Here is a 20269-nt window from a genome sequence, read left to right as displayed (position 1 = left end):
ACCAAGCAGATTGCCTTTAAACTTTGTTCATACTTATATTTATTGAAAATGACCCTGAACATTTCTCTGATCTGAATTAAATTTCTTCCTTTTCAGTCATTTTATTTGGGTATTTTATTCTAATAATTATATTTACTGCTGGTGTGTTGTGGCCCTTGGCTACAATAAAAATTGACCAGCTGATTAAAAAGCAACACTTCAGCATAATAAACACATTCCAGTCAGAAAGTGACAGTAGTATTTATTCTGGAATATCAGCAAGACATACTTTATTATTTTTGATAGTTCTGAGAAAACATACTCTTCCTTCCAAAATAATCATGACAAATCAGAAGTACAGTGAGCAGCCTGATGACTGTAGCCTGTGAATAAAATTCCAGGAGAATGAAAAAACACAACAGCTAAGTTTAGGGGACCAAAGTGCTATATTTCTATATAAAGGGGGACAAAGGAGGTTGATGGACTCAACTTCAGCAGGTGTGCATCTGTTTCTTACAAATAGCCAAGAAGTCCCAGTAATTATCTTCATCATGATGTCAAAGCAAAGAGATATGCACATAATCTAGGAATAAATGTAAAATCAATTTGAATATTCATTTGAGAAGAACAAATATATAATATGGAAAACGAATTCATAACAGGTATGAATGGTCTTTCTCATACATTTCAATTCAATTTCAATTTATTCGATTTGTTAGCCGCTCCCTCTCCACAAGGGATTCGGGGCGGCGTACAATAAAAGCACATATATAAATACGTATACACATACACATACACGTACACGGAGGAGGTAACAGTCATAAAATACATACAATAATAATAATAAAATTAGCAATTAAAAATACCCCAGTTTAAAATTACGAATTTAAAAAGACTGTCAGGAGGAATAGGATGGAACTATTTATCCCATAACTAGTTAATGTTCACCCTGCGTAAGTTTCTAACCCACGTAGATTTGTTGTTTTTCTGGAAAAATATATCTATTTTTAAATATGTTTAGTGACCTTTTGAAGGAAAAACAGAACCTTGTTTTTTTTTTAAAAAAAAAATAGACTAGCCCTTTCTTCATAAAAAATGTTTAAAGCATGAAAGGGAACTGTTCCCTATTTGTTATCTGTTTGGTAGAAAATCACTGATTTTCTGAAAAGGGATTTTGCTTAGCCTTGCTAGTTAATAGTTTCATTACCTTCTGCAGCTGGTGGGCAATTTTGCTAACTGCCCAGACTTTCTATTCCCAATTTCTGGTTGCCACAAACCTTGGATAAAATCTGGGCTTCATAGTCAGTCAGGACCTTTTTGTTTTGTATTTTAATGGCAGTTGAGGAGATGAGCATTGTTGTTATGGATGAGCCAGTCCCAATATTGCACAAATTCTCTATGGTCATTCACCAGGTCTGCTGGAGATGTGGAGAAAGATCTAAAGAATAACCTTACATCTCCTTCATCCACTTGTGCTGAGCTGATGCTTATGTTCAGCTGATTCCTTCAGAACATTTTTATTTCATGCACAGATTCTGATCTAACTTTTCCATGTAGATGTAAATATAATTCTGGATATTGTAATATCATCTCTGATGTATAGACTAGCATGTCTGGAATGGTGGCTAAACCTTTCACTATAGATACCCATCTATAGTCACCCAACCCTATCCCATTTTACATTAAAAAAGAAGTTTGGGGGGGGGGGGTTCTGTTGGCAAGTGACTCTTAAGTGTAAGAGGAAATGAAACTGGATAATTCACAAATTGTTGACCTTAAATTGTAAGCACAGAACCATTCACAGGCCTCATTGTTGATAATCTCTAAAATTTGGTCATAGCGGGCAGTGCAAAGCATGTATCAACATTATTTTCTGCCCTCTATAGTGGGGGTCCCCAACCCCCAGGCCATGGCCCACTACTGTGCCTTAAGCCACTCAGGACTAGGCCAAAGAAATGACAGGCAAGCACATGTGCATGCTCCATTTGCTTGAGCTTTGAGCCTGCGTGCCCACCACTCACATAAATGGAGTTGTGTGTGCACACATGCTTAACGGCTGTTCATGAGGAATCATTCCCTCTCCCCTTCCTGCTGTTCTGCAAAGCTGGGAAGATTGGGGAAACTCTGATCTATGGGACAGAAAGAATGTACGTGAAAGCAGATATGAGGTAGACTCCTAAGGTAGTGATGTGAATTCTTAGGCTAGCAAATTGAGAACAGGGAGAAGAACTCATAATGTTATGCCCAACAGTCAATTCTACAGAACCTGTCCAGGAACATCACAGATCCCAATTGCCAGTATTAATTATAGTATCCCTGTCACAGCATATTCAATAACATTTTTAATGGACCTTTGAAACACAGTGGACTGCTATTCTTTATGTCTCCCTATTTTTAAAAAAAGAATTATTACAGAGTCAATTATTCTGTCTTCAGGCCACAAAAATGCAACAAACCAATGTAACATAAAAACAAAAGGCACATGGTCATGCCACAATGCAAATCCTGCCTTTGTGAACTTGTGTCCCAACATCTGACATGACTCATGTTTTGTCTCTTGCCCTCTTCCATCCACGGTGGACACTGATACTTCAGTGTTTCTTGGGACTTACTAGATTCTTTCCAGGTCTATCTCAATACTCTATGCTTTTTCCAAACATGGGGGCTTTCTGACTCACTTCTGCAAAGAAAAGAGGCCAGAAGATGGAGCCAGAGACAATATTCCTCCTGGTTTAATTCAAACTGAAACTGAAAAACACAAAGAGGTTATGGCTTTTCCATGTTCAGATTCTGGCCTTCCCTCCTGGACTGGATAAAATTGTTCTTAATAATGCAAAGCCAGAGAAGTCAAAGTTCAACTGAATTGTAGCTCACTAAAATTTAGGTCCAGAGTTTCTTTTCAGTGTCAACATTTGGAACTGGATTGTGCAATACAGTAAAGGTGAGTATGCTTCTGAGCATGGATAACATTCCTTCTTTATCTATCAGCCTTTCCAGAATATCTGGAATTATGGCCTGAGCTGCCACTTCAGGGTAATCTTCAGCATTTGGTACAAGTATACAATCCCCCTTCTAATCATGACTTAAGAACTGTCTCTTTTGTAAAGCAATTGTAGGCATATCTGAATTTTCTAAGAAGACATATGTGATTAGGAAGGTGATCAATCATTGATGTTGAGCCAGTTTCTATTAGTGAGAATAGAGGCAAGCTTTTAGATTTACATGGTGCTCCTCACTAGGCCTGATTAATCAGGGTCAGTTCTTTAGTTGACAGTCAATAATTTGCCCCTTCTAACGAACAAGTCTTTTTAAAAAGAAACAAAGTGTTTTCTCTCAGTAGAGGAAGACAATGTTATTGTAACTCCCCACAGTATCTAAGGAATCTTGAAACCAGATTGTCGAAAGAAAACAGATGTGTAACTGGCTAGCCTTAATTCATTAATTCCTTATCAAATGTCCACCATTCTAGGCCACTTCTTTTCTCTGGGTCATGTTTCTTACAAACATAGTTTACTATTAGTATCACCTCTTGGTAGTTATTAAAACATTATACTATGTCTTTCAAGTCTCTTAAGCGTTGTTCACTTTACTGTAAAGTACCTGAGGGAAGACTGAAAGCTGATGAAGCATTAATAGCTTTGGCAAGAGAATGTTTAGTAACCAGCTGAAGACAGAGGCGTTCTATTTACATTGCTGATACCAGAATGCAGCGGGAAAGCCCAAGTAGCTAACCTAATCATTCCTATATGTTCTACCGTATACCTTCTATATTGCCTTACTTTGAAAAAGATAAGGCAGCCACTATCCATTAAAGGATTTCAGATCCTATTACATGTTGCAAAGGAATGGTCATACTACATATTACAAATACGGACCTACATTTAATATGTTCTTATTATGAACCACTGGAGAGAGAGGTGGAAATTCAAGTGACACCACAACATAACTTATGAAGAATCATACCCAGTGGTCAAACACATGCTCTGCATCTAGAAAATCCAAATTCAGTCTTTATCTTAACCAAATTGAGCTAGAAAATTCTGGATAGCCACCACCAGGCAATGTATTATATATATAATATATTGGTCTAATCGGTTTAGGTATGCTGTTATATAGTAATCATTTCCAGGGAGTGAAGGAGTATATTTTGATTATCAACAGCATTTTCCCACTAGGGCTCTGTAGGTATATATGGATTTTCATTGGGATTACAGTCTAGTACAAAGTGTTTAAAAGACTGCCTCTACCCACACTGAGGCCCTGATTTAGGACAGCAGTAGTAGTTAATGAAATGTGAAGTTTGGATCTGAAAAAACTATTGGATCCATGGGAAATGGAAAATTCTAGAACTTTGAAGAGATAAATGCCAAGGAGAATCACCCAGAACGAGATGATCAAAGCTGCAGCATAGCATTATAAGCACAGCTTTCCTTATTTTCCTTACCTTTTTCTGCTGTTCCTCATTCTTCCAAATCATAGGCAGGCATGAGATGGTTCTTTGGGACAATCCCTACTATATTGTTCAGCTCTCCGACCCACCAACCATACATGTTATATTCCTAGAAAGAAAGTACCAGTAGCACTCATGAAATAATGGCATATAAGGACTTGATGGGATAGAGCTAAGATTTTTGTCTCTGGCACAGATCATTTTATGCATACCTCCACCTGTCTCTTTAATAGAAATGTTTTTATTTTTAAATAGGCTAAAATATTATCCATTTCCATATATATTGCTTAAATATGGGGGCATCTTATATGTTGTCAGATGTATTGCTACATAAGTACCATCATTATTACTAATGCTATTTCGTTACTTCGCCTTCTGTTTTTCTTTTCAGGTAGCAGAAACTATTATAAACATGGATGAACCAGATATATTTTGCTTTCCTTCTTTTTCTAATATCCAGAATTGTTACCCCTCCCATATTAATCTTCCCATAGATAGATTCCAATTGCAAATCAACAAAGTGAAGACTTGGGGAAAAATCACTTGGGAATAATATATTTGGGGAAATATAAATGGAAATTAAATGAAATGTGATGTAGGATTCAGAACTATTTGGCATCTTTATATATACAATTCTTATACATGTTTTCCAGGTGTACTGTAAATAGACTAAAACAATAGCGGTATATGCAATGGAGCAATGGATTACGAAAGACATGGGAGGTGGACTTGTAGCTGTCTAGATGCTGCTGAAGTATAATCCTGAGCATCCCCCATTTAGTTATATTAACTGTGACTGCTGGGAGCAGTAATTTAGTAACATCTGAAGGGCCACAGATTCTTCACATCTGCCACAGGACTTTCAATCCTCGTCCGTCCTTTGCTAGTCTATTGTGAAATATACCACATTGCATTCTATTTTAATTTTAAATTGGATTTTGGTTGGCTTAGATCAGGGGTGTTAAACTAGCGGCCTGTGGGCCAGATGCATCATACACAGACCATGCCCACCCCAGCTCCACAAACGGGAGAAACATTGTGAAACATCATGGCAATGTGACACTGTGAGTTTGACACCTATGGCTTAGATGAAAGACTTCATCTTTAAGCATTGAAGCAATTGGTGTGTGTGTGTGTGTGTGTGTGTGTGTGAGAGAGAGAGAGAGAGAGAGAGAGAGAGAGAGAGAGAGAGAGATGCTCCCTCAGACATATAAGCATACATGTTATATTATAGAGAGACATGAGGGGAGAAGTTAGGATTATTAAAATTGAAAGGCAGCAAGTGCCCTGGTTTTAGGCAGGATTTTCTCCCAGTGTTATTTAAAGATATCAGGGGTTTCCATTATCCTTCTACATGCAAAGCAGTGTTCTAGCATCAGCCTACCCTTTCAAAAAAAAGTCAGCAATTGGCAGTCTGTAGTGGCCTTGCTTCCTCTCCTTGGAACTTTCTAGTCAAGGCAAACTAGAAAGATTGTGTACAGGGCTTGTGGCTTCATCAACAAATCAAGATCTGCTGTAACCTATTCTGGAATGGAGAGTAGCAGCCAATTGCAATAATTATGCAGGGTCATCATTTTCTCTGTAAACTTCAACATTCTGGTCAGGTGGGGTTTGATCACTGTACAACAGATCCAGGAATTGTCTTTTTCAAGCTTCCATTCCTTATTCCATCCCCACCCACCCCTTTGGCATTTGATATACACATTTCTGCCCTTTGGTGCTTCTGGCTCAAAATCACAGAACTGGAAGGGATATTTTAGGTCCCTGAGGGACCCCTGCTTAGTGCAGGAATCCAGATTAAAATACCTCAGACATATGGCTTTCTAGCCTGTCTTGAGCACATCCAGTGAAAGAGAGCTGTCTGACTAAATGGCTCCACTATTCTTACTTACTGTTAGAAAGTTTTTTTATAACATTCAATCAGAATTTGATTGAATACCATTTGAATCCATGTCCTGCATTCTGGAACAAGGGTGCAGGAAATGGAATAATGGTACTTGAGAGTACCATTATATCCCTTCCTTGATCATATTTTCTCAAAGCTAAATAAACCTAGTCACTCTGATCTCTTTTCATATATCTTAGTTTCTAGGCCCATCTGGCTTTGTTAGTTGGTCAGTCTAATCAGCCAATGGATAACAGATCTATATTTAATTCACCTTTGGCATTTAATTTGCATTAACCACAGTGTTGAAGAATTAATTTATACATGAGTTTAATTATCATGGCTTCCCAAAAGATTCTTAAGAACCATAGCCTGGTGCTATACATGTTGCCTTGATATCTTTGGATAAAAAAACTAAACGAATGGGGGGAAAATCATATATCAAAGGGTTGTTTGGATTGTGTATTGCTTTTACTGCCAGAACTCACTAAGAGGCTTACTGGAGAATGATTTTTCTAGGGCTTTCTCCTCAGGTCTGAAATAAACTAACCAATGAGGTTTTAACAATTTTTAGGGCCTTTGAATCAGCATTGCCTTCTGGCAATTGTATGGACTCATCCTACAGTTTTCGTGGCAAAATTTCCAAAAAATGGTTTGCCATTGCCTGTTTTCTAGAGCTGAGAACGAATGATTGGCTGAAAGTCATCTAGCTGCTATGGGCCAAAGGATTAGAACTCATGGTCTCCTGGTTTGTAGCCTGGTGTCTTAATCATTATGCCAAACTGGCTTTCTAGGTTGTGATTTACACAACAGCGAATGTAAATTCCTTCAAAGGGAATATAACAGGAGTGATATCACCAGAGTTAGTTTTAGTCATGGCCTCCAGTCCAAGTCCATTTATATCTATTCAATTTTATATATCAGATTCAGAAGCATATATTTGGAAATTTTCATTTTAGAAAAAAAAGCAATTCCTCAATTAATAAAAGAGCAAAATGGAATACGTTTATATTACTACCAGATGCATAAATAATGTTTTTCTTAGATCATAGTACTGCAAGTTAATTGTCCTGTATGGATAAAATTTTCTGCACACAGAAAGTAAGCATGTTAGGGAAACAGTGTAAACCAGAGTACACCCTGATATACTAGTTTTCTATGAGAAAGGAACTCTTCAGAAACCCAGCCATACATTACTCCATCTGCAGGCTAAGAGAACAGAATGTAAAATCATATATATTGTTCTATGGCCAAAGTCCCAAATAAAGAAGTACTCTATTTGCGATGGCCTTTTCGTTTGTGGCACTTTTACCACTGGATTTCTTCCTGCTTTTGAGAATGTATTCCTAAAAATTGCTGGTTAATGGTGAAATTATGCTGCTCTGCAATTTGCTTCTTGAATAGCAACAATGATATTTGAAATAATGATCAATATGAGAGTTCCTCTGAGCATGTTCAGAGGGTTTCCTCTTCAGATCCATCTCCTTCATACTGGTAGTACAAATGAAACACTGAAAGAAAAGTTTTATTTCACCAGTCACTAGCATAAACATTATGGGTTGTTTCTAGGCATCTATGCTCGTCACTTGTTGATTCATAACATGGCAACTAACTTGGCAAACGAGTCATTACAGATTAATTGCCACAGATACACACATCTTTCCTCTCATCTGATGTCCTTTCAGGCATGATGCTTTCCAGCTAAGTCTATTCACACATTCTACTCCAGTCACCAGACTTTAATCATGAACCAACCCATGCATGTGTAAGTGAAATCCAAGATTGGAGGAAGTCACAGAGAAAAGGTAAATGCACTATATGGCTGGATGGCAAAGCAAAGATTAAGACCCAATCCATTTTCCATACATTGCCTTGTCCTGAGCACTGTGAGGTATTTTAAAACAATTTCAGCTTTGATGGATTGCTGGGGAGCTGGCGATTGCTCATAATCAAGAAAGGAAGAATGGAATGCAAATGAGCACAAGCCGAGAACCATCGGCACTGGGCGCTTTATTTCTCTGCACTGTGCCAAAAAGAATTAAAACAACATTAAACTCCCAGCAATAATGTTTAAGCTCTCGTTTCCAAGTGCCAAATTGCACCGCTCTGGATCATACAGATGTTCGTTAATTATGCTAATTTTTATTAAACTATTAAAATGGAGGAAGTTGCACTGGCAGAGCCCCGGCCCGAGGTGAACCCTGTCTTGCGTCTGGAGGTGCTTATTTGCCAGCTCCCCTTAATAAGCTGCTGATGCTGGAGGTTTGTGCTTTGCTTAGCGAGGGGAAAATGTGTGTGAGGGAGATGGAGAGGATGACTTCTTCAGCAGAAAACTGTCAAGGAAAACTCTAGCACTGTTAGTGAGATCTGATGCACTAGCAATCTGTTGTGTCCTTACCATAAGGGGCAGATGAGGCAATGTTCTGGAGTGCTCCCATTCAGGGAACTCTAAGGAAGCCAGTTCTGTTGGCCTCCTCTTGTGAAATCTGGTGCCTCATGGAGTCCCTTCCTCATGTAGTGTTGATCAGGGCTGATAAAATTGCCCCTGCCTTCTTCTAAGTCAGGCAGCAAGACCACTGCCTTTCTTTGGCAACTGGCCACCAATATTAACTTAAGACAGCTGCGGTGGAGGTGGCCAATTTTCACTTCTAGCAAATGTAGCTCAGGGAAATCAAATTCTCCATCCTCTCAATGTGGCTTTAATAGTGCATCAAGATCAAAACAGAGTATTGAGAAATCATCTCCCTCCCTCATAGAGCTGATTAACTCATCTGGCAGGAAGAATAGAAGGCAGCAAAATATTGGGAAGCCATACCAAATGGCTGGCTCAGTCTATTATTTACATTTTGCAGTATGTCCACGAATGGTACGATATTCATGGCATTATGAAAATTGTTAATACCAACTGAGCGTTGCTCAGAGTGCTGTATTAGATTGTTTTTAAAGGAAGGCTCAGAATTATATTACTCCTGCATCCTTATGAGGAATTGTAATCCCAACAGTTGCATAAAGTTTCAGCTCTTTGTTAATTTTTTGGAAGTCCTTGCCGCAGGAAGTTCTGCAACAATGAACAAACCTATTGTTGTGTACATCCCCCCTCTCCCCCTTCTTTTTGTAATCACTTGAAAAAGCATTCAGTGGGAAAGATCCTGTGACTTTAATGTGTTAATTGTTCTGAATGGTGATATAGTCTGAAATGAAGAACAATGGGCTTTGGGAAGTGTATGACACAGGATTCTTGCTCACATCCTTTCCTTCAGGCAGTAAATCCTGATCAAAAGACCTCACTCCCAGATTTATTTTTAGGGAAGGAGAGAAAAAGAACTTTAAAACCATTACATAAATTTGTAGATTGCATAATCAAATTGAGGGAAAAGAAAAAAGATAAAGAAGGATGTTATATTTTGTCTCTGAGACAGGACTACATGCATTTTCATCTACCCTGAGTGTATAGAAGAATGAGAGAGTATATTAGAAAGTGAACATTCAATTATCTCAAGATAAGCATAGCCCCAAGGGATATACCCTCCAATTTAAAATAAATTCCAAAAACATGTAAGGAAAGTAATAATTAAAAACACAATTTGTCTTAGCGAGCCCTGTGGACTTGAGTTTCTAAATTCCATGTGAGCATCAAAACAGGAAGGGCACATCTCTCCCTCCCATCCCCCCCCCCGCTCACTCTCCCTCCCTCCCTCTCTCTTTCTCCCCCTCCCTCCCTCTCCTCCCCCTGCATTATTTCATACAGGAGTTCCACACGTGCAGATTTGGAAGAATTTATGTTGGTGAGATCCATCAATAAAATGACATCTAGAACTATAAGAAAAAGCATAGGATATGATCCAAAGTAAAAGATAATTGAGAAACATCATGGATAAAGTATCTTTATCTTACAGCCTTCCCTGTTACTATTTTACTGCTTCTCTACATCATCCTGGGTGTCCTTTGCATATCTCCTGTCTCAATGTCTGGACTCTCTCTTCCATGCCAGGAGAAAATGCCTTAGCAAGCAGGTAGCAGCGGGGGGTTGAAGGAGTGAGACTAGGAGGAAACAGCAGGCAGCTCTCATAAGCTGGAAAAAAGAATGAAGACCCCTGCTACAAAACTGCTTGCTTTTAATTTCCGTCTGCCCCCATCCCCACTGTTTCCCTATTTGTGAAATGTTCTGCATGATAGCTCAGCAACTACCCAGATGACCACTGAGATGTCCTTAAAGGGCAGGACAGATGCATTTTCAGAACTGCAGGCATACTTAGCTTCTATATAAATAAAACAGGTGCCAGGGCTCAAGTGTAAACTATCACCGATTGACTGGGAAGCCTCTCTCTATACACACAGCTGCAGCTGTCTGTTGCAGTAATTCAATGGTCATGGGAACTCTGCTAATCTCTCTATACTCAGTCAGACTATGAATCTATCTATTCCATTGCTGTGCATTCTCAGTGGCATTTAGACCTTTCCAGCAAGACTTCTTCTCTAGACTGCTTCCTGATATGAAAACTCTGGTTCTTATGATTTTCCACTGAGCTAACTCTCTGTAAATTTGTGTTGGTTAGGACTACTTCAGATATTAGATACAAGCAAAAGAAAGCCATTAAAGCAATGCTTTAATAATTATTATTAATTATTTGTCATATGGTTGTATTATATGCTTTGCTATAGCACTCTTACAACAGCTTCTAATGGTCACACCTGGAAAGAACATTGTTTATCTTTTATTTTTTTTCTAATTGTAATTTGGAAGGATTTTATAGGGAGTTTCATATCATTGATAGGTAGAGCTGAAACAAATGGTAAATGGATTTAGTGCTAAAAGTGGACAGGCCAATTATCAGTTGGATTCACACAATATGTTTAACATTATTGTTGAAGTAATCCATTTAGTGCAAAATGCACTTGGCAGTAAGCTAATGGCCTTGGTTTACATGATCCACTGAGCCATGGATAAGTTTAGAAAGTTGTGTGAATGCAGTTCTAGAGTTTTAATTGACCCAGAGAAGTATGTTATGCTGTCTTGAATGCTCTTTAGGTCAGGCTATAGCAGTGGTGGGATACGACCGGTATGCTCCGGTATGGGCGTACCAGTGCCTGCTGGGAGCACCAGTATACAGGTACCGTTTTGGTACAGTGCTCTGGAGGGTGCCCACCCTCCTTACCTGTATTAGAGCTGTTCGGGGCTTCTGCGCACGGAGTATACAGTGTCTGCATGATGCTCCGCTGAGCAGTGGAGCATCACGGAGGTGTCGTGGAGCGCCGCGGGCGGTAAGTATTCATGCGCATGCTGCACGTGTGTGCTGCATGCGTTCATGTGGTGGACCGCACCGGTTGCACCGGGATCCAGAACCCACAACTGGGCTACAGGCCCGACAATGTGACTACATCCATTTTCTGATACTTTTTATTCCATACTATTTGTAATATTCTTATTTTCCCTATCTTCCTCCATCTCCATATCTGCAATGGCATACATAACAAACCTGGAAACATAGAAGCAAAAAGAAGACAATTAAAGTTGGAAGTTGGACCATTGCAGAATCCCATGAGAATGAAACTCAAAGTGTAATGGGAGAAAAGAAAAAAGAAAAAAAGGCACCAACTTCCAACTTTCTCTTTTTCCCTTCTTCCCTTCTTACTTTTCATTGGGTTTTTTTTCCCTTTGTATTTTAAACTAATAAAAAAGTTAAAATGGAGAATGAAAAATGAAGTAACCACCTTAATCATGGAAAGTATATGGCGATCTGAAATTTTGCTTTGGCAGACTTTTAAGATTCTGTTACATTACTCTACCAGCAATAAAGATGTTTCCATAAACCCAAGCAGTTCTGGTTTCTGCTTCCTAATCTCACAGAGTTTGACAACAACTTATCCAGAATGCTAAAAGAGATACTTGTTGCCAGAACAAGGGCTTACAGAGAGGCATTAAATTACGCTGTGGTGGCAAATTGGCTGCCTTCCATATAATATATGATTGGATTGATTAACTGACTATATTTAGGTATGCTACTTCCTATAATCTTGAATATTTTTTAAAAAGATATAGTCATCATAGAAACTTCTGCCTAAGAGTTGGATGGAAGAGTTTGAATTGTATGATTTTTACAGGTATGATAACTAATAAAAAGAAATTTGTTTACAGCACTTCAAGTTTGGTGACATACTGCAAGATTGTTGTTGATAAAAACTTACAATCAAGGAGTAGGAAATGTGGCTAGAGTAGAAAATAGTAACCAAACATTTAAAATAATGTTTGGGGAAAAAACAGTGCAAAGGTAAAGTTGAACTTAAATGCCTGGCATTAATGCTCTTAAAAACATTCTTCCCAAGATAAGTAGGGACTGATCCTGTGAAAATTCATTGCTATGCAAGCTATAGGATTTCCATTAAAAAAGCAAAAATAAAAAATAATAACCAGTAAGCTTCCTCCTCTAACTTGTATTAAAATTAACCACATGACCTCCTGATGTCATCACATTGCATGATTCATTTTGTAATGTGATTGGAAGAAACATACAATGCAATATAAACAGATCAGTTACATTTTATGATACTTTTAGAAGAAGACAAAGTGTACTCTGTGGATTAGCAGCTCTCTGTTCCAATGCCTGATTTTGACTTCTATTTCAAGAGAAAGTAGTACGGCATGTGATTAAAATTATTCTTTCTTTAGATACTCTGCACATTCTGTAACTGAACCTTGGCATTAAAAGTAGGTTGCAAGACTGATTCATCCTAGTTTCCAATTAATTCAGGGGGGAGTACAATCTTAGGAGCCTCTGCCCTTTCTCTGTAGTGTTATATTCTGTTTTGGGCTGGAAAAAATAAGAGGAGCTGGCTCCACAGCCCATCTTGCCAATGCTGAGCTAGCAATATTTGCTCTTCAGCTCCACTTTAGCTCTAGTTACAGTCCAAGCTTCTCATAAACAACCCCAATCCTTCTTTGGTGATGCAGTTAATCAGCTCCAGTCACTCACAGAAGATCAATGGCGGGATGACGGATGTTTGAGGAGAAAAGCCAAAATCAATCACTGGCTTATCGGTATATGATTGCTTGGACCCATTATTAGTGCCCGAGTGTCGTACATTATTGTTAGTAAAATGGAGTCCTCTAATTCATAGGTGAGCTGTGACATGCATTATTGGAAGGTTATGTGACATAGGAGGGTTTTATATTGCGTCGCTGCAGACATCTGTTTACCTCAAAAATTGGCCCACGGCCATAAGCCAACTCAGAATAAAATTTAGGGCTTCTCATTGGAAACAAAGAAACCTGAGATTGTTTGCTAATTTTTAGAAGTTAAAGAAAGGTGGATGCCAGGGTCTGATTGCCTTTCCAGAACCCTCAATAACAGCCCCACTTTTCTTGGATATTTCCATGCCATTCACATTTTTCAATAGGAGCTTCACAAGAAAACTTCACATCTGCTTGTATTATATTCTTCTTGCAGTGTTGCTGAATATCTCCCTGCTAAGATTGTAATGTCACTTTGCCCTATAGAAAGTTATAATGTGATGCCAAGAAGCTGAATTCTTTCCCATTGAATTTTGTTATCTTTAATCTTAGAGTAGGTATGCTCAAAACAGATCTATCAATGAATCTCGGAACAATAACATGGAAATAGTGGATGAACTGAAAGACTGGATCTAATCCCCGAGCCAGTAAAAGACCTTCACTTCTTAAACAATCTTTCCTTCTACTAAGCCAAATTACCTACTTGCAGCAAATTATGGTATGGCATTGACATAACCTGGCAGCCTTTTTTTCCCCCCAAGACCTTATCAGGTTATCTTCATTTAATCTCCAACCATTTGTAATGCTCCATCCTGCAGGGGCAGCAGTGGTGAGCGGTAAGGGAAGTGAGCGATGGCCAGCATCCCTGCCTCCTTCCTCCACGAGCGCAGCTGGGGAGAAATCAGGGGTAGAGAGGGAGGAGAAGGCCGTCCCTAGCAGGAGCTCGGCTGTCTCCTCCCTCTCTCCCCCTGATTTCTCCCCATGGCAAGCAATGCAGCTCTCAAAGAGAACAAGTGTGGATGCTTCTTCCAACAGCTGAGGCCTCCGCTCCTCTTCCTTCCTCAGCTGTTTCTTTCTTTCGCCGTTATGGGGGCGGGGCCAGGCTGCTACCAGTCTGGTATGCCAGATTTTCACTACCTCCTCTGGCGTACTATACCGTACTGGGAGGAACCCACCTCTGCCCCAATCCCAGACCACACTAAGGAGAGTGACTGGTAGATGTTTCCCCAATAGCTGCAGAGGTGGTATTCAGCCAGTTCTGACAGGTTCTGCGGAACTGGTAGTGGAAATTTTGAGTAATTTGGAGAACTGGCAAATAGGCTGGCCCCAGCCCTTCTGCCTCCCAGCTGGTTTTCTTTTGTTGCCCTGAACAGGAGAATGGAGCTGGAGAGTAGGTTAGTGGGGTGGGGAGGGAATGGGAATTTTGCAGTATCCTTCCCCTGCCATGCCCACAAAGCCACACCATGCCCACAAAGCCACTTCCACAGAACCAGTAGTAAAAAAAAATTGAATCCCACCACTGGATAGCTGATGATATCTGGTAGAATAAAGGGAAAATAAAGGGAAACAAGGTCTCTTGCCTTGGGCATGAGGTTTGATTGGAAGACTCAAAGATCTCTTTCTGCCCTAAGATTAGTGTTTACTAATTAGTGTATTACGAACAAATCCTACAGAGAATTTATAAACTATTTACTAGCTTAGGAACTTGTTAAATTTACATGGAAATAATTTATCTTGATTTCAGATTGTTTAGGAAGAATTTTTATGATATTTGGCTTAGTAAACTAATTGGATGTAAATTAAATGATGGTTTGAAAAAAGAAATTAAAACTATTCAAAAATATATCATCATTGGCTCCTCTTACTTAATGAAGAACATTTTTGAATGAGATGCTTCAGAACTTTGCTCAAAATCTAGCACTCTTCAACGTTCTTACCAATGATTTCCTAATTCTAGATTGATCAAAGTTCAAAACTAAACATTGATGAGAGGAGACTGTGAGACATAAAATACATAGAATTAAGTTACATATTTTATATTTACACAGATTTTTTCCATTGAACAAAAGAAAATATACTATACAATAATTAATCATTATCAAAGAAGGCTCCAAAGCTGCAAAAAGAGGACTTGGGAAATACATATAGACCTATAGACATATAGTTGGTTCACACCTATCTTAAATAAAGAAGTGTAGCTGATACAAATTGAAAGAGATAAACTAATGCCTTAGAAGATTAAATCTAATATAATTCATATTAACTTTATAGAATAGTAAACTGGGATGAAACTAAAGAGAAATAAATGATATCTGGAGGAAAACAAGAGTAACCACAACATAAAATGAACTAGAGGATGGGATACACTCTGGCTTCACAAACAAAATATATGAATAAAATTTCAGGATTGTGACTCATCATAATTGGAAAACACATCAGTTATGAAATTATCTTCAAAAGTGCTGGATTTTTGGCTATATTAATAAACAATGAATTCTCATTTAATATAATTCAGTGTTCCCTTCTACTGGCTCAGCAAAGATAGGGTACAGAATCCACTCCTTGGTGTTTATTTTAAAATAAGATATAGTGAAATAGAGATGGGTTCAGCAGAGATGGTATGTAGGAAAATGAAATAAAAACCGAAGAGGAAATTAGGTATGTTTTAACCTGCAGAAGAGAAAGGTTAGGGTTAGGGTTAAGGATGAGTGTTCTCTCTTGCCATTGAGTGCACTGAATGTGCTTAAGTTATAGGATGAGAATTCAAACTGAACACTAGGTGAAGCTAATAGTAATTAAGGATACATTAGAAGTATACACAAGAAACATTAGCCAAAAGGGTAATGGGCTCTAGCTTAGTATAGATGTGTATATAGAATAAACAACATCTATTGTAACTCAGCAATTCCAGGTTTCCTGCACAGATTGAACTATCAGCCTTTCTTAGCTGTTGCCTTAAAAATACATTGGAAGAACATCTACAATTTCAGCCAGCAAGGCGTAATTTTTAATCCAATCAATAAGATTGGTCTATAAGCTCTCTCTTTGACTATACAATATTGAATGTCATAGAGGTATATAATATTCAATGCTGTCTTCATTTTGGCTGATATGGAAGAAAATTAATATAAGTTCTTTTTGTACTCAGGATTTGTCTAATCGTTGGGATCAGGGATTATTTATCCTTCCAGATCAGTATTCAATTTATTAGGACATGTGAGTGTTTGGCAGTTACAATAATGGAAGAACAGGGCAATTGGCCTTTTAAAATCTGGTGGCTTAATACAGTGGAAAATATATTGTGCCTATACTGAAATATTTTCTTTTATTCCTGAGCTAGTTCTGACATACAGTCAACCTTAGATTTTTCTCTTCTTCAATTTTATTCCAGCTGCTGAAGGTTCCAGTCTTGATAATTCATCTTAATTTTACTTCAATAATACTATGTAGGAAGAAAGGAGGAGAAGGAAACAATTCCATCTGTGCTTACATCACATGCCATTCTTTCTCAAGAACACCAATGTATCAAAAGGATTGTGCTATTTCTAAGAACTGGAAAAAAGCAAAATATATGCAAGGTGCTGATAGATCAAGACTCATTCCATTAAAAAAAAAGAGGAATGATATCTGGGAGATATTAAATCTGGGTGTTCTGCATAAGACAAATAGTAGATATAAGTGCAAACATTATTCTTAGTACATAGATACAAAACTAAAGATGATAATTAAATGACACAGAGCTATCCACAAACATTCATTCCAAAAAACAAACAATCCCCCTCAAGGAAGACTTACCTGCATGCTATTACACAACATTTAGTTTAAATCAAATACTTAAACCCTCCCAACTCCCAAAATATTCACAAGTCTTTCTATTATGCCCATAAAGAGCTCAGCGAACAAATATATATGTACTGTAATCCAAGTTTGTAAATCTGAGATGAATCTATCTTTCTAGCAATGAATAGTGCTCTTTGCCACTGAAAAGGTGTATTCCAATTTTAAAACTCTATAGTAGTTATTGAATGATAACCAAGAAGAAAAACATAGTCATATACTATGCCTTTCATTTTAGTTTCAAAATTACTGTAAATAGGCTTTGGGCTTGCTTTCCTTTTTGCACTAAAGTACTGCAGAATATTTATTTATTTGTATCCCACCTTTATTATTTTAACAAATAACTCAAGGTTACAGACATATCCAGCACAGCTTCCTATTATTTTCCATACAAAAACAACTCTGTGAGGTGGGTTGACCTGTGAGAGAATGACCGCCCCAAAGTCACTCAACTGGCTTTCCCGGCAAAGGTAGGACTTGAACTCATGGTTTCCTAGTTTCTAGCCTACTGCCTTAACTATTGATGCATAGAAATCTTAATAGAGACTTCTGTCAAGACTTTGGGGCTTCAGTATTGAAGAATGATTTTACACCTGAGATACATTTGATGATTAAATTAAACCACTGTACTAAGCCATGGTTTGTTTATTAAATGAAATATAACTGGCTGCATTCATTCAATGCATTAAGCAATAAACAATTGTTTACAAACTACTATAGCTATGTGTTTGTCTTTACAACATAAAGCTACAGATAAAAGAACCTTGTGGCTTAATATCTTTGAGTTCTTAAGCCTTAGGGCAATATTATAAACCCAACTTATCATTAACATCTTCCTAAATTGTCTAACCGATTGTTATCCTAGGAGTCATACTTGAGATATGAGTATTAATTAAAGAAATAAGAAATTTCGGCAAGAAAACATTTCTCTTGCTAGAGGTGGCATTCTTCAAGAGCACTTGATACATTTCCCCCCTCTTTATCTTTCAATTCTCTGCTGCTTCTTTAAGTAATTTAAATGTTTCCTTGTGTAAATCAGAATTAAAATGAATGTTCCTCTCTATATCATTGCTTCACAGGATGCTCAAAACCCTATAATTAGCTTTAAGAGAGAGAGGCAAAATAAGCAGTTTATTTCCAGGAGTGGTGACCTCAGAGATTGTCTTCTTACCAGGAGGCAAGGCCTTCTCAGCTGCCTGATTTTTGCTGCTTCCATTCATTTCAGGACAGCTCTTCATTGTACCTCATTTATTAGTGCAAGCAAGTATATTAATTACATTTTCCATCTCAGACATCACAATATTATGAGCTGGGTTATGTGAAAAAAGGTGGAGGCTTCCTGTAAAATGTGGTCTGGATCGCTTTCAGCATAACCAGTCCCCTCTTTCTTCATACACCTGTTCTCAGTTGAAGTTTGACCTGCTCTTCAGGCTAATTTTTCTCAATCTCAGCAACTTTAATATTTGTTGAGGAATTCTGGGAGTTGAAGTCCACCCCTATTAAGTTGCTGTCATTCATTTTTGTCATTTAGAGCAGCAGTCTCCAACCTTTTGGGCACCATGGACCAATTTTTCCACAGATTTTGTTCGCTTGCCCACTGCACACCTCCACTGTGCAGTCCAGTTCCTAACAGGCCATGGACAGGTACTGGTCTGTAGCATGTAGCTTGGGAAGTGAGAATCTCTGATTTAGAAGAGCAGAGAAAATAATATCAGGAGAAGTATAACTTATAGCTTAAACCTTTTTAATTCTTGATGTGGAGATAGGGAATGGGGAGGGGAAGTGTATACTATTATTATTATTATTATTAAATTTATTGGCTGTCCATCTTACCACAGGGTAACTCTGTGTGGCTTACAATATTAAAAAGGTAAACTATATAAATAAAATGCAACAAAAATACAAAGTATAATACATAGCCCTAGCCAAAAGATGGGGAGGGAGGTGGGATCTGTTTATTAATCTATCAACCACGCCCAATGTGACCCCCCACAGAGCAGTATAGTATTGCTAAAGCACTTATGAAACAAAAGCTAAAGTCTTGATGAATTTTAAGTCCACATCTATCATTTTCAAACTTGTTTTCCTTCTCAAAATTCCTAAAGCCGAGAGCATAACAAGGAAATTGCATTTAAAATATTTATTTGTGTAAAAATTGAGTTTTCCTAAATTCTCAAGATTGCTAATGACTTGTTATACTATCAGAGCAGCTTTCCCTAACTTTTACGGATTTTTGGATCAGCAGGGTGAGGGGAGGGGATGGTGTGAGCAATGGGTGAGTGTGCATGAGCAGCTTTATTTGCACAAGTGCAGTTGCTTGCCAAGTGCAGCAGCACAGGCACACACACACTTCCATGGCCCAAGGTCAAGGCCCAGTAGTGGGCCACAACTTGATGTTAGGGACCCCTGTGTTAAAATACAAATCAAAAGGGATTTGGTAGCACTTTTTCAGACTAATCAATTGTATTAAAGAGCATATGCTTTCATGAGTTACAGTTCATGAAAGTGTATGCCTTTTAATAAAATTGGTTGGTGAAGTGCTAATGGAGTCCTGCTTTTTGGCTACTAGAGATTAACACAGCTGTCTTCCTATAGCAGGGATGGCTAACCTTTTTGATGTGGCATGCCAAAAATGTGCACATATGCGCACCATAATGCAATGCACCCCCGCCCCCTGCCTTGTGCATTCATGCACGACCCCACAAATGCATATGCAACCCCCCATGTGCATGCGTGACACCCATGTATGCACACATGACCCCCGCATCTGCCCCGTCCCTCACACATGCGCATGTAAACTCTGCACATCTATGCACAAACCGCTATGCATGCACAGCAGAGACCCAAAAACCAGCTGGCTAGCGGGGGACATGCGTGCATGCGCGGTGGAGCTGAGCTGCGGCAACCGCTCACGTGCCCATAGAGAGGGTTCTGTGTGCCACTGTGGCATGTGGGCCATAGGTTCGCCATCACGGTCCTATTGGGTTAAATCACTAGTATATACAATGTTTTCTTTAAAACTACTCACTTTCAAGTATTTTCTTTTGTTAATCTTTTCCTTTAACTTCCACATGGAGAACTCATGAAAGAATCATAGGTTCAGGGGTGG

The 20269-nt window shown here is 38.4% G+C and overlaps 1 protein-coding gene across 1 annotated transcript in view; it reads right to left on the bottom strand.

Annotated features, from left to right (window-relative positions):
- Positions 1–245: 245 nt before the first annotated feature.
- Positions 246–20269, bottom strand: part of SKAP1 (src kinase associated phosphoprotein 1) — a 489348-nt gene continuing 469324 nt past the window's right edge. The window contains exons 12-13 of the mRNA XM_081971397.1: positions 4424–4538; positions 246–562 (exon numbers count right to left, since the gene is read on the bottom strand). Coding sequence (XP_081827523.1) covers positions 4440–4538 — 99 coding nt within the window. The 3' untranslated portion in view covers positions 246–562; positions 4424–4439. The remainder of the gene's footprint in view (positions 563–4423; positions 4539–20269) is intronic.

The sequence above is a fragment of the Natrix helvetica genome, assembly GCF_964273705.1.
Source record: "Natrix helvetica genome assembly, chromosome: Z".
In the NCBI taxonomy this organism is placed as follows: domain Eukaryota; kingdom Metazoa; phylum Chordata; class Lepidosauria; order Squamata; family Natricidae; genus Natrix; species Natrix helvetica.
This window is presented reverse-complemented; position numbering and strand designations above follow the sequence as displayed.